We start from the raw sequence: 13,596 nt of genomic DNA, 5'->3' as shown, positions 1-13,596 counted from the left end.
TGTTTTCTTACTGTTTGCCTTCAGGGTTGAGTTTATGAAAGCATAGTTCATGACTGTCTAGCTGCTTGAGATCAAAGAATATGCAGTTCCTACACTTTGGCAAACAAACAGTGATGTTTGTTTTTGGGTTGGCCTAGTTAGATCTGTTTAGTTAACACCGGGAATGTTATTTTGAAACGTTTCTCTGAGTTTAAACTTTTCCGCACACATATCTGACGCATGATCCAGTTTGCCAACCTCGAGAATAAAGGCTCATATCAACCCGCTGATACTCTACCAGCCAGCTTACCTCTCACCCTGAAAGCCTGGCTGACAGACGCATCTTCCTGTCACATGATGGCAGTTACCATGGTAACAAGGGCCACACAGGAAGCTGCAGGCGTCTCCAAATGTCCTGTCAGGGCAGGCATCCTCACACCTGGACAAGGACACAAATAATGTGGATTTCTGATCTTGAACGTTAATCTCACTACATGTCTGATGCTTTAGACGGATTCTCCTTCCACTGAGAATATTGTTGCATTTATATAAGAACTTATAGCCAGTATCCGTCCATCTCTGTCATACAAACCCCCAGGAACCTCTCAGTTTATACAGAGACTACAAGGATCATACTATTAGTTTATTATTTATTAGCATATCGACTATAAAGTGCAGTAGTCTTATGTTGCAGCCATTGTTTTTTCTGAAGCATACCATACACCTAATTTCCTCCTTCCAGTTAGCTATTTGCATGAATTTCCATACATATGAAAATCAGTATGCAGAGCTGAAACCTGCATTCTATTCCTCACAGTATTTATAAATGGAAATGTAGTTGTAAGCAGCGACTGAACTGATAACTCTTTCTTTTTAGCTGGTTCAGCTTTATTTATGCCACAATTCTGTATTTTGCATTTTGTATATTTTAAATTGTTTAACTCTATTCATCCACTTTTTACTTCTCTGGTCTTTTCTTTCTGTTGGGCCTGATTGGCTTTGTGCTATAATATTGTCTTCCTGAGTATCCATTTTTTGATTTGTCTTTCAGATGACTTTCAGATGAGAAGTAATGTTTTCTAACTCCCTTTGGTGGGAACTTTGCAACTTTGTGGACCTTTTACATGCAGATAAAACCAATAACACGCTAAAGAAAAGAAAAACCTAAAACACATCGTATATAGTAAAGCAGTTGGATGCATGCATACACACCTTGGTCCAGTCCATCCAGGATCACAGCTCCAACATATCCCCGTTGTTGGGTCACAAGGTGCATTATTCCTGCAATGTGGACACTTTTCCTTGCAGCCATCACCATAATAACCGAATGCACACGGACGGTCGCATCTTGTACCGTTCCAGCCGGGCTCACAGGCAGCACACACACCGTCAGTCGCAGAGCACACCTGGTTGTCTTTGCAGTAACCACACCTAGAGACAGGAGATAAAGTCAGGAGAGCCACATAGAGTTTGTCATGAATAACTAAATGCCCTTAAACACCTTTTACCTCCACACACACACCTACCTCATTTTACAGCCGCTGCCATACGTCCCATCTTCACAGCGCTTGTTGCAGAAGACTCCCTGGTATCCCGGGTGGCACAGGCACCGCCCGGTGGCCGGGTCACAGCTGCTGTGTGTGGGGTCACATTCACATCTGCGGTCACAGCTGGGTCCCCACCAGCCTGGCTCACACTCACACACTCCAGTCCGCTGATTACACGGCGACTGGTTGCAGTTGCAGGGGACCAGACATTTCAGCCCCCAGTGGCCCCTGTGGCACTGACACCGGCCTGTCAGCTGCTCACAGCTGAGGCCTACGGAGCGCAGGTTGCTGCACTGACACGGCTTGGCGCAGCTCGACGTCCACCAGCCTTCGTCGCAGGTGCAGTTTCCGTGGACGGGGTGACAGTGGCCGTGGCGGGCGCACTTGCAGGTGTTCTGGCACAATGGACCCCAGCGGTTGGGGTTGCAGGTGCACTCACCAGTGGCGGGATGACAGCGGCCATGTGGGTAACACTGGCACACCTGGCGACAGTCTGAAGCCCAGAACTCAGGAGGACAGCCTGGTAGAAACCACACAAACACAGGGTGATAACAGCACAAAAATGTGCTCATACAGTAGTGGAAAGTAAGTACATCTATTGGAACAAGGTAAAGTTTGAGTTACTGGTACTATAATTGACACTGACAGTATACATTATACAGTATAGTTTACTAGTTTTTATTCTCTTAGATTTGACATCTATAGTTATTGACTACTCTTTAAGATTGAGATTGTTTAAAAAAAAAGAAAAAAAAGAACAAGTATGGATAATACAATGTATTCAGAGTTACTGGCTTGGTCCCCCCTGACAAAACAGCAGTCTCTAGGTACATCCATGTGACATTTCAGATATCAGCGAGTAGTTTGCAATTCCATGTATTTATATATCCATCAGCTGATGCCAAACAGCTGCTGTTATTGATCATAACTCACGTGTTTTACACTGAGCGCCGTAGTAGCCAGGTGGGCAGCGGCATACTCCAGGATATAAACAGATCTCATCCTTTAAACAGGCCTGCTCACCCTCGCATACAGCTACACACACACACACACACACACACACACACACACACACACACACACACACACACACACACACACACACACACACAGACAGCATACAAGTGAATGAGAAACCAAGAAAACAAATCAAATACGGAGGCAGTAATCAGATAATTCCAACAGACTGCTGTCCTTTTGATAACTTAAACTCACGTATAGTGCACTCTTTTCCATTTTGACGCCATCCAGTGCAACAGACCAGTTTGGAGGGGTCCCTGAAGGTTCAGAATATAAATAAATCAGCTTGGCAAATCTGAAACTTACCGGTGAAAACACTGCAGTATCTAACAACCAACTGCAATCACTTGAAACAGGCTGAGAAATGAAATAACAGGAAAGAAGACTGGAAGATTTAGCTGATATGCAAACCAAAGAGCTGCTCAGTACAGTTCTGTGCTCTTTGAGGCGGTGGAGCTCCTTTAGAAATGTATTCTCATGTGATCATGGTTAGTCACAAGAACAGTTTTTATACACTGATTTTCTCAGCCTTTCCAGGGATGCCAGAATTTTTTGAATCACAAGCTGCTCTATTCGGCTGCCTTCTGCTGTCATCACTTAGTAAAAGTGTGAAAAAGTCAGCAAGTGTGAGTGATGGTGAAGTTGTAAAGCTGAAGTGTACCTCGTATCCTGGCAGACGTTCTTCCCAGAAGGATCCAGAGTTTGTGCTGAGGACGACGGGCAGCAGAGCAGAGCAGTCAGAGCTCCGAGGAGAAACTTCATCTCTGAAAACAAAACTTGACCAAATATCTTTTTTGTGTAGTCCTGACTTGTTCCTTTCCTCTCAGCTACTTCTAGAAGAGAGCACAATGAGAGGCAGTATCTCTCTTTCTGTCTGCCCTCCACCCTTCCCTCCTTCCCCTTCTCCCTCTCTTTCTCCCTGGCTAGTCGTCTTGTGGCTCTAGCGCAGCCAGAGAGGTCGAAGCCCCCGGGTTTCCTCTTCCCATTTCCTGGGGAAGTCAGAGCCACTTCCTTCTATTCAGCCAGACACAGAGCTTTTTAAAGATGGTCGAACACTAACACACAAAACTCGCCACACACACTGCTGGGGCGCAAACAATCACAAACACACACCCCTGATGTCCACCTTTTTCCCAGAATCCCCTGTTGACGCTCTTTACAGGAGATGATGAAGAAAGCCTCCTTATAAGTCAAGAAAGTTGGTACAAAGGCGGTCACGTGACCACTTGGGATGTGACTTTCTTTTGGTTAATGATGGGAAAAATACACTGAGATTAGGTCATATTCTGTGTTTAATGGATTTTATTGAGATCTCAATATCACAAAAAATCCACATTTTGAAGAGTTTTTTTTTATCAGACCTAAAATATAACTCACTCACATGGTGATTCACATCTTAAATGTGTTTTCATCAGCATAACAAACATGCTTACAAAAATAAATTGCAAACACAGTATTTTAGAAGATGGAGGTCTGATTGGAAGTTCATACATCGTCCCTCAAAGAAATACCACTGATCTGTCTGAGTTGTGCTATGATCAGATATTTAGAGGGAGAGATGGGAACAGACACAATGAAGCTGGTGACTTTACGATATAACACATCAGCTGAAGGTAGCAGAGATGAAAAATATCCAACACACATTTTTCAGGTCTACAAGGAACTTAAATTTAACATAATCAATCTGCAGAGGCTGATATATCAGCCAGACACACACTTATGGCACTATCATCAAATAATCACCAGCCAAACACTTTGGCTCCGTTCAGAGACTGATGTTGGGATATTTTAAATATATATTTTAAATATATATCTTAAATATCCCAACATCAGTTGTGATATTATATATATATATATATATATATATATATATATATATATATATATATATATATATATATATATATATATATATATATATATATATACATATATATATATATATATATATATATATATAGTAGCAGTAAGTTAAGGCTTAAGGGCTCAAAATGCACCCACTGCTATAAGGGACCAGTACTATGATTAGGACTTTTCTTTTTCCTGTCACACAAAAGCGCTTCAAATCATAAAAAATACATGAGTAAATACATGGCTTAAAAATCTCCCTAATGAGGTATGAGTTACATATAATTTGTGATCCAAAAGATTTTTATTAGTCTGAAAATATACCATTGCCCTCTTGTGGAAAAGACAGAACATAATTTACTGTGTTCCATATTACTGAAGTGGATTGTTTCATTTCAGATTATATAGTTTTATTGTCTTTGGTTTTTGTGAAAAATATTTGAGGATGTATATAAATATCTATTCGTAATAATCCATTTTTCAAAAATGACCAACAATAAGATTTTTCTTACAATAAAGAATAACATGATTGTTGTTTTAATACTTGAATCATACAAAAGGTAGACTTTTAAAAAATGTCCCTCTTAATACTGTCACACGCTGTACCATATAGTAGTATACTGTAGCTAAACATTACCCCTCTTGTTTATCACTTCTAATGAAAATAATAACGCTGAAAGCAAGACTGAGATTAATAAAAATGCTGAATAACCATGATCCAATCAGAATTTAAAAAGTGAGGAAGTATTTGTTTAAAAACACACTCTTTCCTCAACTCTCACATAGTGCTTTTCTGTTATATACTCTGGCTCTGCATTCAAACGTCCTTGTAACCTTTCCCCTGAAGAAGACTTTTGTTACAAGCTGAGGGAAAAGCTGTGTGACAAACTTAAAGGAATCTCACAGTGCAAACTCTGTGGTCAGTACCAGGCTCAGGAAGACGTCTGCTGCTCCGCCTCCTCATTGGCCTCTGAGTCTTCAATGATCTCCCAGGTGGAGGCAGAGCTGCTCATGTGGGTGGGACTCCGGCTGCTGCCCGATCGCGTCAGGAAGCCAAAGCTGCAGTCGACAAAGCAGAAGAGACAGACGGGGAGTCAAATCTCTAGCCAGGGATTAAAGCTAAATATAGACTAGGATTGACCAAAATCTCAGGGAGGTGACAGTGGCAGAGATAAATCCAGTGCTTTGACTGACGTCTGCACTGATTCTGCTGTGGATTTTTACCATTCATTTTTTAATCGCTCTTGCTTTGCACATTTATTCAGAGTTCTAGTGCAAAATGCGGCAGGATTAAATGTATCAATCCTTATATCTGGATTCTACTTCAGTGAATGTGTAGCAAAAGTGGCTGTAAACCCACGCAAGCAAGGAAATTACCTTTTACTGTCTCAGACCAACAGCATAAACAGGGGCAATGCTGAAACAAATATACCAAAACCATCTCAGGCGTTATGCAAACCACCATTGTAGTTTCCAGTCTGATCAGTGCAGTGTAACAATGTAGCTGGAAGCTGTACTCACAGATTTCGAATGCGCGACTCGGCTGGTTTGTCAGTCCCGTCTACTTCTGTGCCATCCACTTCTGTCTGCCCAAACAGAGAACTCCTCTCTTCTTCATCACTGCAGAGAAACAAAAATGTCTATATACAACCATCTTCACCTTCTGAAAATATTTGTACATCTAGACATTATTTATGACTGCAGTTCTTGATATGATGATAGACCTGCTGCTGCATTCGTTTACAGAAATCCCAAGCATCTTGGCCTTAATGAGCTTTCTTCTTTTTTTGATGGCAGAGCGGACAGCTTCTAAGAGGAAACCTGGACACCTCTCCTCATTCAGTATCTCCCTGCAGATACACAGAATACATTCATTTACATGTAAAAGCAAAACTGTAAAAACATGTATCCATGATAAGAAACTCTATCACACACAAACCAACAGGTGGTGATTTTAGGACACCATCCAATAATTTTCTCAGACCATAGCATAACAAGAGATGTCCCCCCGCTTCAACACACACACACACACATTAGACCCACCTCTGATAGTAGTTGAGCTCCTCCTGCACCAGGAACAAGTTGGTTTTTAGCTCGTTCCTCTCAAAAAGGATGTCACGCACCTCCTTCTTGGTAAAGCAGGGCTGGTCAGAATCCTTGTGATCAGAAGTCGGGTTATTCCTTGACTCGTGCACGGCTTGACTCGGACTGGACTGATGGGAGAAGAGACAGTCATCAGGTTCACCAGACTGCCACTTCTTCAACAACATGTTTGAAAAGCAGCTGTTACTTGGTCATTCATAAAAGCTGTAGCTTGTCAGGAACACTTCAGAGTGAGCTGTCTAAGAAATGTCTCTTTGATACCACAAATAACTATTAGAGTACATCTGAATTTGAGAATTAAAGCCCCTGCAAGCACAATGTCATACATGTGAAAAGTAGGCTATCATATAATTCTTCAGGCATGAAACCAAAGAAGGATAAACCAGTTTGAGAGCCATACATACAGGGCCGTTGCTGTTGGTTCTGTCCAGTCGTGCTTGGAGATTTTCTATCTCTTTGCTTTTCTCCTTCAGATCAGCCTCCATGTCGGCCTTCCTCTCCACGGTGCTCTTCAGCTGCGCCTGCAGGACGTTCTGCTTGTGTCGCAGCTCTGCATTCATTTTCATGAAGCGGTCCAGCTGCTCCTGGAGCTGCACACACACATAGACGCACATAAATTATAAATTTCAAATTCGAGTCATGAGCAGTAGCACAGACAGTTCCTTCATTTCCCACCAGTTATAAATACAGCTCAACCCAAAATCAACACAGGAAAGTTGAACTGAAAATACAATCTATCAGTGATGACGGCTAAGTGCAGGATATTAAGGTCTCACCAAGGATTTATGGAAATGTTTTCAATTTGTATTTGGTTCATTTTTATTTGAATGCTTCCTGAGTGAGGGACACTGCCCAAATGACTGTGTATGTCTGTTGTTCAACTCTTTGCAACCAGGTAACCTGAAGTTGCTCTGTAATTGCAAACGTTTTCCACATGGCGCAGCTCTCAGCAGCTCATTAGCTGAGAGGTCAGTTCATCGGAAACCACTGAGGTTCAGGTTGAAACAACTGCTGAAATGGTATTGTTGATAGTAAACCACAAAAAACTCTAATTTTGAATAATGGGACCTGAAGGTTTTCACAGTAGTCTCCTGAACCTGCTGGTAATAGGTGGTGGTTATGGCATCTGTCCAATCTGCCCTTTTATAAACTGCATGCCCAGGAAAATCTTTGAGCACTAGCCACTACTGCAGTGTATCTGCATCTGGCTAATAACAACAGCAGCAGAGGAGTGTGGTTCATCGACTCCATGCATGGGATTTGGACCAAAAGTCTTGGGGTAGAAGAAGGCAAAAGATGAAACCAAAAAATGTCAAGACAAATGCAGCATTCATTCAAAAGCATCCATTCGTTCAGGAAAATTGTGAGCATCTGTTTGCGAACAAATTTAAAAATAACAACCCATGGTTAACTGAGCTACTTATGACCATGAGTTGTTTCTTTTTCTTTCACTCTAGTCAACTGACTGGAAACACGAAGCTAAGCATTAACAAACACACCCAGTTATGGCTGCTATTTAAATCATGTGATATACAAAAGCTGACGCACACACAGGCACGTGCAAACACTCATACAAGAGCAAGTACACACACTCACACACAATAGCTGTGTGGATGTGAAAACAGTGCCATGACTGGTCTAAAGTGCAGTTTAAATCCTCAAACAGTAACTATGTGAATAATCTCTGACCTCTTTCCCTCATGTCTGACACACTTCATGTCTCCCAGTGTGTTTACTGGTGTAGCTGACATGATGCAAGTTCTCTTTCGATGCTGCATGTGATACATGATTGTGAAATTATGACTGTATGTTACTATATATGTATAGATATTCAAAACATATAATCCAAGCATGACAGGAAATTAACAAAGACTGTTGTTTGTACAAGTATAGCCAGCATGCCTTTATGGAAACAGAATTTTGAAGGCACAGCCATGAATTTTATACTTGCATATGTGTATGTAGCACATAGAAACAGAAAAAGAGTTACTGTGTATTCATGTTTGTCTTATAATGAGTTGGTGTTTATGAGCTGAAAAACAATTTAATATATTGTTATTGTCTCCTTACCGCCTCCACCTCTTTAGTGATGTTGGTTATCTCCTGGACTTTGGCCCTCAGCTCATCTCTCTGCTTGTCCACAACCTCCTTCAGCTTTAGCATCACCTCCCGTTCTTGCCGCTGAACACGGTCTAACACACAAACACATGCATGCACACAAAACTGTAAGTAAAACAAAACAATGGCCCACAAAGATACATCGTTTCAGCAAAAGCTTTCTCTGTCCCTCTCTGCAGTAATTATTACACTACTTGTTTTGATTCTTGTTACAAATTTACAGAGGTGGTCATTCATTTTTGACAAATTTCAGGTTAGAGCTGCAATAATTATAATCAACAGATTAATCAACAATAAAAATAATTGTTAGTGACAGCTGCAATTCAGGTATAGAGTAGCTAGTGTTACATTGTTGTATTATATATATATATTTTTTTTAGCTAATAAAGCCATATCTATAGTTTTACATACTTTGTCATGTAACAAATTCTGGAAAATGTAGAAAGTAGAGTGATCACTGCTTCCAGGGCATGAAAATATACAACAAAGCTGGAATTTTAAAGAGTAATTCTGTAACTTCAGCAACACAAAAACTCACAACTCTGAGTTAACCTGTGAATCTGAGCACATACAATAAACTGAAAGTGATTAACCCGTGGCCTCAAGATAACACAAGCTAATGACCTTAATCAAGTTTTGTAAACGTGACAGAGGACGGTGCACCTGATCTTGATACGTTTTAAACAGACTTCAAAATTCAGTTCACCCAAAACAGAAAGCACAATACAGTATCTGTCACTGGCATCTTGCCTGACAGATGGTTTCGATTTTATGCGCACAGCTTCATGATATGCATCTCTAAAATCATGCTGCCATCCTGGAGTATGGACACAAACAGAAGTAAATTGTAGTGTTCAAAGCAGTAAACAACCTTTTTCCCCCCAGAGTACCAAAGTGTCAGTAAATTGTAATAATCCACAGGAACCCGCTGTCAACAGGTTTCACAGGAACAAATGAATAAGAAAACAGTTCAGAATATAATGCAAACATACCACAAATAATTTTCCATTCACTTCTACTGTTTTGACATGGAAGCTGAAGTCTGTGGTTATCTAAAAGCCTGGGCAAATAAAACCACACCTGGCACATAGCTAGATACCATTCATGGTAAGATGTTTTCTTTTTTTTTTTTTTTTTTAAATGATTTTTGGATAAACTGATCCTTTAAACAAACAGGTGCTGCAGCAAAAAAATAACGTATGTTCTGTTTTAACCTGGATACTACAGTACCTTCAGACTAAATCCTTGTATCTAAACTGAAATAATCGACATGCCTTTGAACTTAACTTGAACGGCATAGAGCACTGCAGCTGGATAGCAGTCAGATTCACCACACCCTCTTGTCAAACAAATCAAAAAACATATTTAGAAAGCATATTTTCCTGTCAGTACAAGAAAACAAGAGTCAGCTAAGTGACTCCACTCTTTGGCTCAGACTATTGTGGTATGTTTTCCACATGCTGGAATTTGTCAAGGTGAATACTCCATAAGAGATGAGATCTTTTCTGTTTTACTTCATTCAAGTCAATTATTAATGTATATTGAAAATAAACCTCAAGTGTAAATCATGTAAACCAAAAAAAACCTAATTTTTCAGCCTTACAATTATTTAAGTTTTTTTAATGAAACACTGATATTTATCAAATGAAACACAATAATCCGGTGCCTAATAGAAAAGATTAAATTAAGTATTTACTGCAAACTTTAATGCAGTTTGATGTTGACTTCTCTACAGTGTTTCAAAAGCATTCTCTTTATGTTTGCAGAGTAAGCACAGTCTTGTTCTGCTGCCTCATGCAGCAAAATAACTCCACTATTAACATGGCAAAGACCAGTTTGACTACTTTAACCCCATTCCACACGACTTTTAACCCACTGCTTTGAATCTCTACTGCATCTGCTGAGAAGCTTTTCTGTGGTACATACTTTACATAGATCTGCATTCCTGGACTGGAGAAGAAAATTGTTGGTTTGTTTGGAGAACAGGTAAAGTCAACACTGGAGAACTCAAACCGAACTACAATGTAGCTCTTACAGTGCTTCTGGAAAGCATGTTGAATTGTTTTTGTGATATCTATATTTAATCATTTAAGGCTATTTAAAACATAAAACTTATTATAAAGGTTGCTTTTGGAATGAAAAAACTCATTTGTGATTGACCAGGGACTTGGACATACCCTCCTGTGCATGGTTGCCCTTCAGCTTGCTCTGAAGCTCCTCCCTGTCCTCCTGGAGCTGCTGGACCTGGACCTGAAGCTCTTCACACCTACTCTTCCATTGCTGCTCCTTCTGCTGCAGCTCCTGCTCAGGGGGGACAAGAGCCAGACTGTAAAACCATAAACTGAGACACAGAAATACCACACTATGAGGAAAATCAAGAATGACAGGGTGCTGCTGAAAATCTCTTGAGTTTCTAAGAACTTGGATGCAGCACAGCAAACTGCATCCAAGTGGGTGTGTCAGTTTATTAAGTCATTACAGATGTTGTGATAAAATGGTCCCAAGATCCCTCAACAGCACAGTCTGACTTCCCAGAACCACAGCCCTACATTTACTTTCAGTAATGATGTCTTGTCTACAGTGCACTAATAAGATGGATTAAAGTGTAAAAAGTTACACTTGCTAATGTATAAACAGTGCTAACAGAAGTTTCACATGACGGAGACCTGGCAGCAATGATTAAGCAGCATTGATCAAACATTTTGACTTAATATTAAGCCGTTAAGAATATTATCAAATTTACCATTTGACAGATTGTCACGCAATCGAACAACAATGACCTTCAATAGTCAGTTAATGAGCCATTAAACTATACAATTTCAGGCTCCTGCAATCTAAGTAAAATGACAACTTCCCTTGGACAGCACTACTGTGTCAGTAGCATTTTGCCCTATGCATTTTTCATCTAACACAGTTCAAACTGCATGAATATCTGCATTGTAACTCTGCAACAGAAGGGGTTTGCAACATGACCAGAGATGGCAAACAGAGAGCATTACAAAAAGCCACCTGTGCTGAACATTTGCAGGTTTGGTGAGCTGCCACTTGTAGCTTTTGTTTGTTTTGTGTCACTTTTACTCAAGAGAGAAAATACCCAAACCACTCACGCCTTTTTGGGCATTTGTATATTTTGCAGAATGCAGTCTGAGTTGGCCAGGACCTAATCTCGGATATGCCTTTGAAAGCGTAGTAATATACAAACTTTGTTTTGGAAACCAAACCGCCACAAACCGCTAACATTGATAGTTAACATCCAGTTATTACTGCTAATATTTTACACAAGTAGTGTAACAACACAAATACATGTTGCATTGACACAGATCACAATGACATGAATTACAAACTGGGGGACAAGTAGTACAACATCACTGAACAGGACAAATAATTATCTTGACATAGCCCTATATACATATCGCATACATGTTATTTTCATTGTCTTGTTCTTTTATCTACTTATCCATTTTATTCTACTTAAAAATTTGCATTGTAACGCTTCATTTTAATTTTCTCACCTTATTTTTGAATTATACCATCCCTGACTCTTTAGCAATATTGCTTATTGTACATACATGCCAATGAAGTGTACTTAATTGAAACTGAAATGAAACTGCTTTTTCCTGTGCACTACTGCTAACAAGCTAGCTTACTTATCCACAACAGTAACATAAACTCCTTGCACGTTAATTCTATCGAAGTTAGTAAAAAAAAATCAAAGGTCTGTCCTATACCTAGCTTAATTTAGAGATTATTTTTTAATAAAACGCTGGTAATATAGAATGTAAAATAAAATAAAATAAACTCTTAAACAACAATGCTACATATCCTCACTGTTAGCCGTTCAACTCCAGCAACGAATTTTAGCCGAGTAACTGTCGTTCGGCGGTTGCCTTGACGACGGCTGGTATTTCTGGTTGGCGGATTGATATCAATTAGCCAGTTAACTGACAGGCACCGTGATATAAAAGCGCTACATAACCGTTTTTAGCAGTTAAATACAAATAAATATGTGGGGTTTTTTTGTAATTTCGCTTGGGCCTGCCTTAATATCGTACATGTAATGGCCTCATGCAGCTTAAATTAGTATGTTTAGACTCAATTTGGGAGGGGTAGAACATGTAGTCCCCGGCCTGCCCGTCAATTAGCGCCATGTTGGTCACGGCACAGAAAGATGCCCCGTTACAACCTGGAAAAGGCTGTTGTAACGTGTTATAACACATATATCGTGACCGGACAACGTGCTACAACGTTGGTATTGTTTACAAAATGGTGGGAGGACCGCGTCTCTCACCCGTATTTCAATTCTCTCGTTGTTCTCCTCGCTTTCCTTCCCTCCGCGCTTCTTCTGCTGCTGCAGCTGGATGGTCTCGAAGGTCCTCAGCAGCTCCTCTTCCCGCTGCTTGTGAGCGTGGTTCCTCGACGCGAAGCTCTCCAGCAGCTCCAGCACTTTCACTATTTTGGGCACCAGACCCTCGACGCTCTCCTTGCCGTAGCCGTCGATGAGTTTCTCCACCTCGGTGCCGACGAGTTTGGCGATTTCGTACACATTATCGACGGTGAGAGAGGAGCAGGTCCTGTCAAAGCAGCCGTCCGGGCTCCTGCCGTCCGGGTGGGTCTCCATGTCTGAGCCCGGGCGCTTCTTCACATTCTCTTTATCTGCTATATCGAAACCGACACTGGTTCGTCAACGCGACATGTAACCGAGCCCGTGCAGCAAATTAACGCCAAAACTTTACACCAGCTAGCTTCAAAGTTCAAAGCGTCGGTGAGCCCACGCTGGCAACACGTCTGGACTTCACCTGCTCCTCCTCTTCCGAAAACTCCTCATTTATTTACTCGTTGTTGTGACATTACCGCAGCCTGTAAGAACACATAAAGGCACCGGGCTGTGTATTCCCAGGCTGGAAAGTCCTCTCTGCAGGATCCTCCTCCTCCTCTGACCAATGTAATGCGAGCACACACAGAAACACGCAGAAACTCGTCT

At 40.8% G+C, this 13,596-nt stretch overlaps 2 protein-coding genes across 3 annotated transcripts in view; both read right to left on the bottom strand.

Annotated features, from left to right (window-relative positions):
* scarf1 (scavenger receptor class F, member 1) overlaps positions 1–4,416 on the bottom strand; it is a 9,444-nt gene extending 5,028 nt beyond the window's left edge. Inside the window, exons 1-6 of the mRNA XM_055012321.1 lie at positions 3,208–4,416; positions 2,742–2,803; positions 2,460–2,561; positions 1,506–2,046; positions 1,192–1,410; positions 290–418 (exon numbers count right to left, since the gene is read on the bottom strand). Of these exons, the coding sequence (XP_054868296.1) occupies positions 290–418; positions 1,192–1,410; positions 1,506–2,046; positions 2,460–2,561; positions 2,742–2,803; positions 3,208–3,308 (1,154 nt within the window). The 5' untranslated portion in view covers positions 3,309–4,416. The remainder of the gene's footprint in view (positions 1–289; positions 419–1,191; positions 1,411–1,505; positions 2,047–2,459; positions 2,562–2,741; positions 2,804–3,207) is intronic.
* Positions 4,417–4,468: 52 nt separating this feature from the next.
* rilp (Rab interacting lysosomal protein) lies at positions 4,469–13,530 on the bottom strand. 2 transcript variants are annotated; one of them, XM_023295192.3, is made up of 9 exons: positions 12,904–13,530; positions 10,793–10,916; positions 8,568–8,689; positions 6,902–7,087; positions 6,438–6,607; positions 6,119–6,244; positions 5,916–6,014; positions 5,772–5,811; positions 5,332–5,453 (listed from the first exon to the last, which is right to left on the bottom strand). In XM_023295192.3, exons 1-8 carry the CDS (start codon positions 13,231–13,233, stop codon positions 5,775–5,777), a joined length of 1,194 nt encoding a protein of 397 aa, XP_023150960.2. In that variant the 5' UTR covers positions 13,234–13,530; the 3' UTR covers positions 5,332–5,453; positions 5,772–5,774. The 2 variants fall into 2 exon arrangements, with proteins under 2 accessions (XP_023150959.2, XP_023150960.2); XM_023295191.3 differs by lacking the exon at positions 5,772–5,811 and having other exon boundaries at positions 4,469–5,453; positions 12,904–13,528.
* Positions 13,531–13,596: the final 66 nt, after the last annotated feature.

Source organism: Amphiprion ocellaris, chromosome 7 (assembly GCF_022539595.1).
Source record: "Amphiprion ocellaris isolate individual 3 ecotype Okinawa chromosome 7, ASM2253959v1, whole genome shotgun sequence".
Classification (NCBI taxonomy): domain Eukaryota; kingdom Metazoa; phylum Chordata; class Actinopteri; family Pomacentridae; genus Amphiprion; species Amphiprion ocellaris.
Note: the sequence above shows the minus strand (reverse complement) of the source record. Positions and strands in the feature narration are given on the sequence as shown.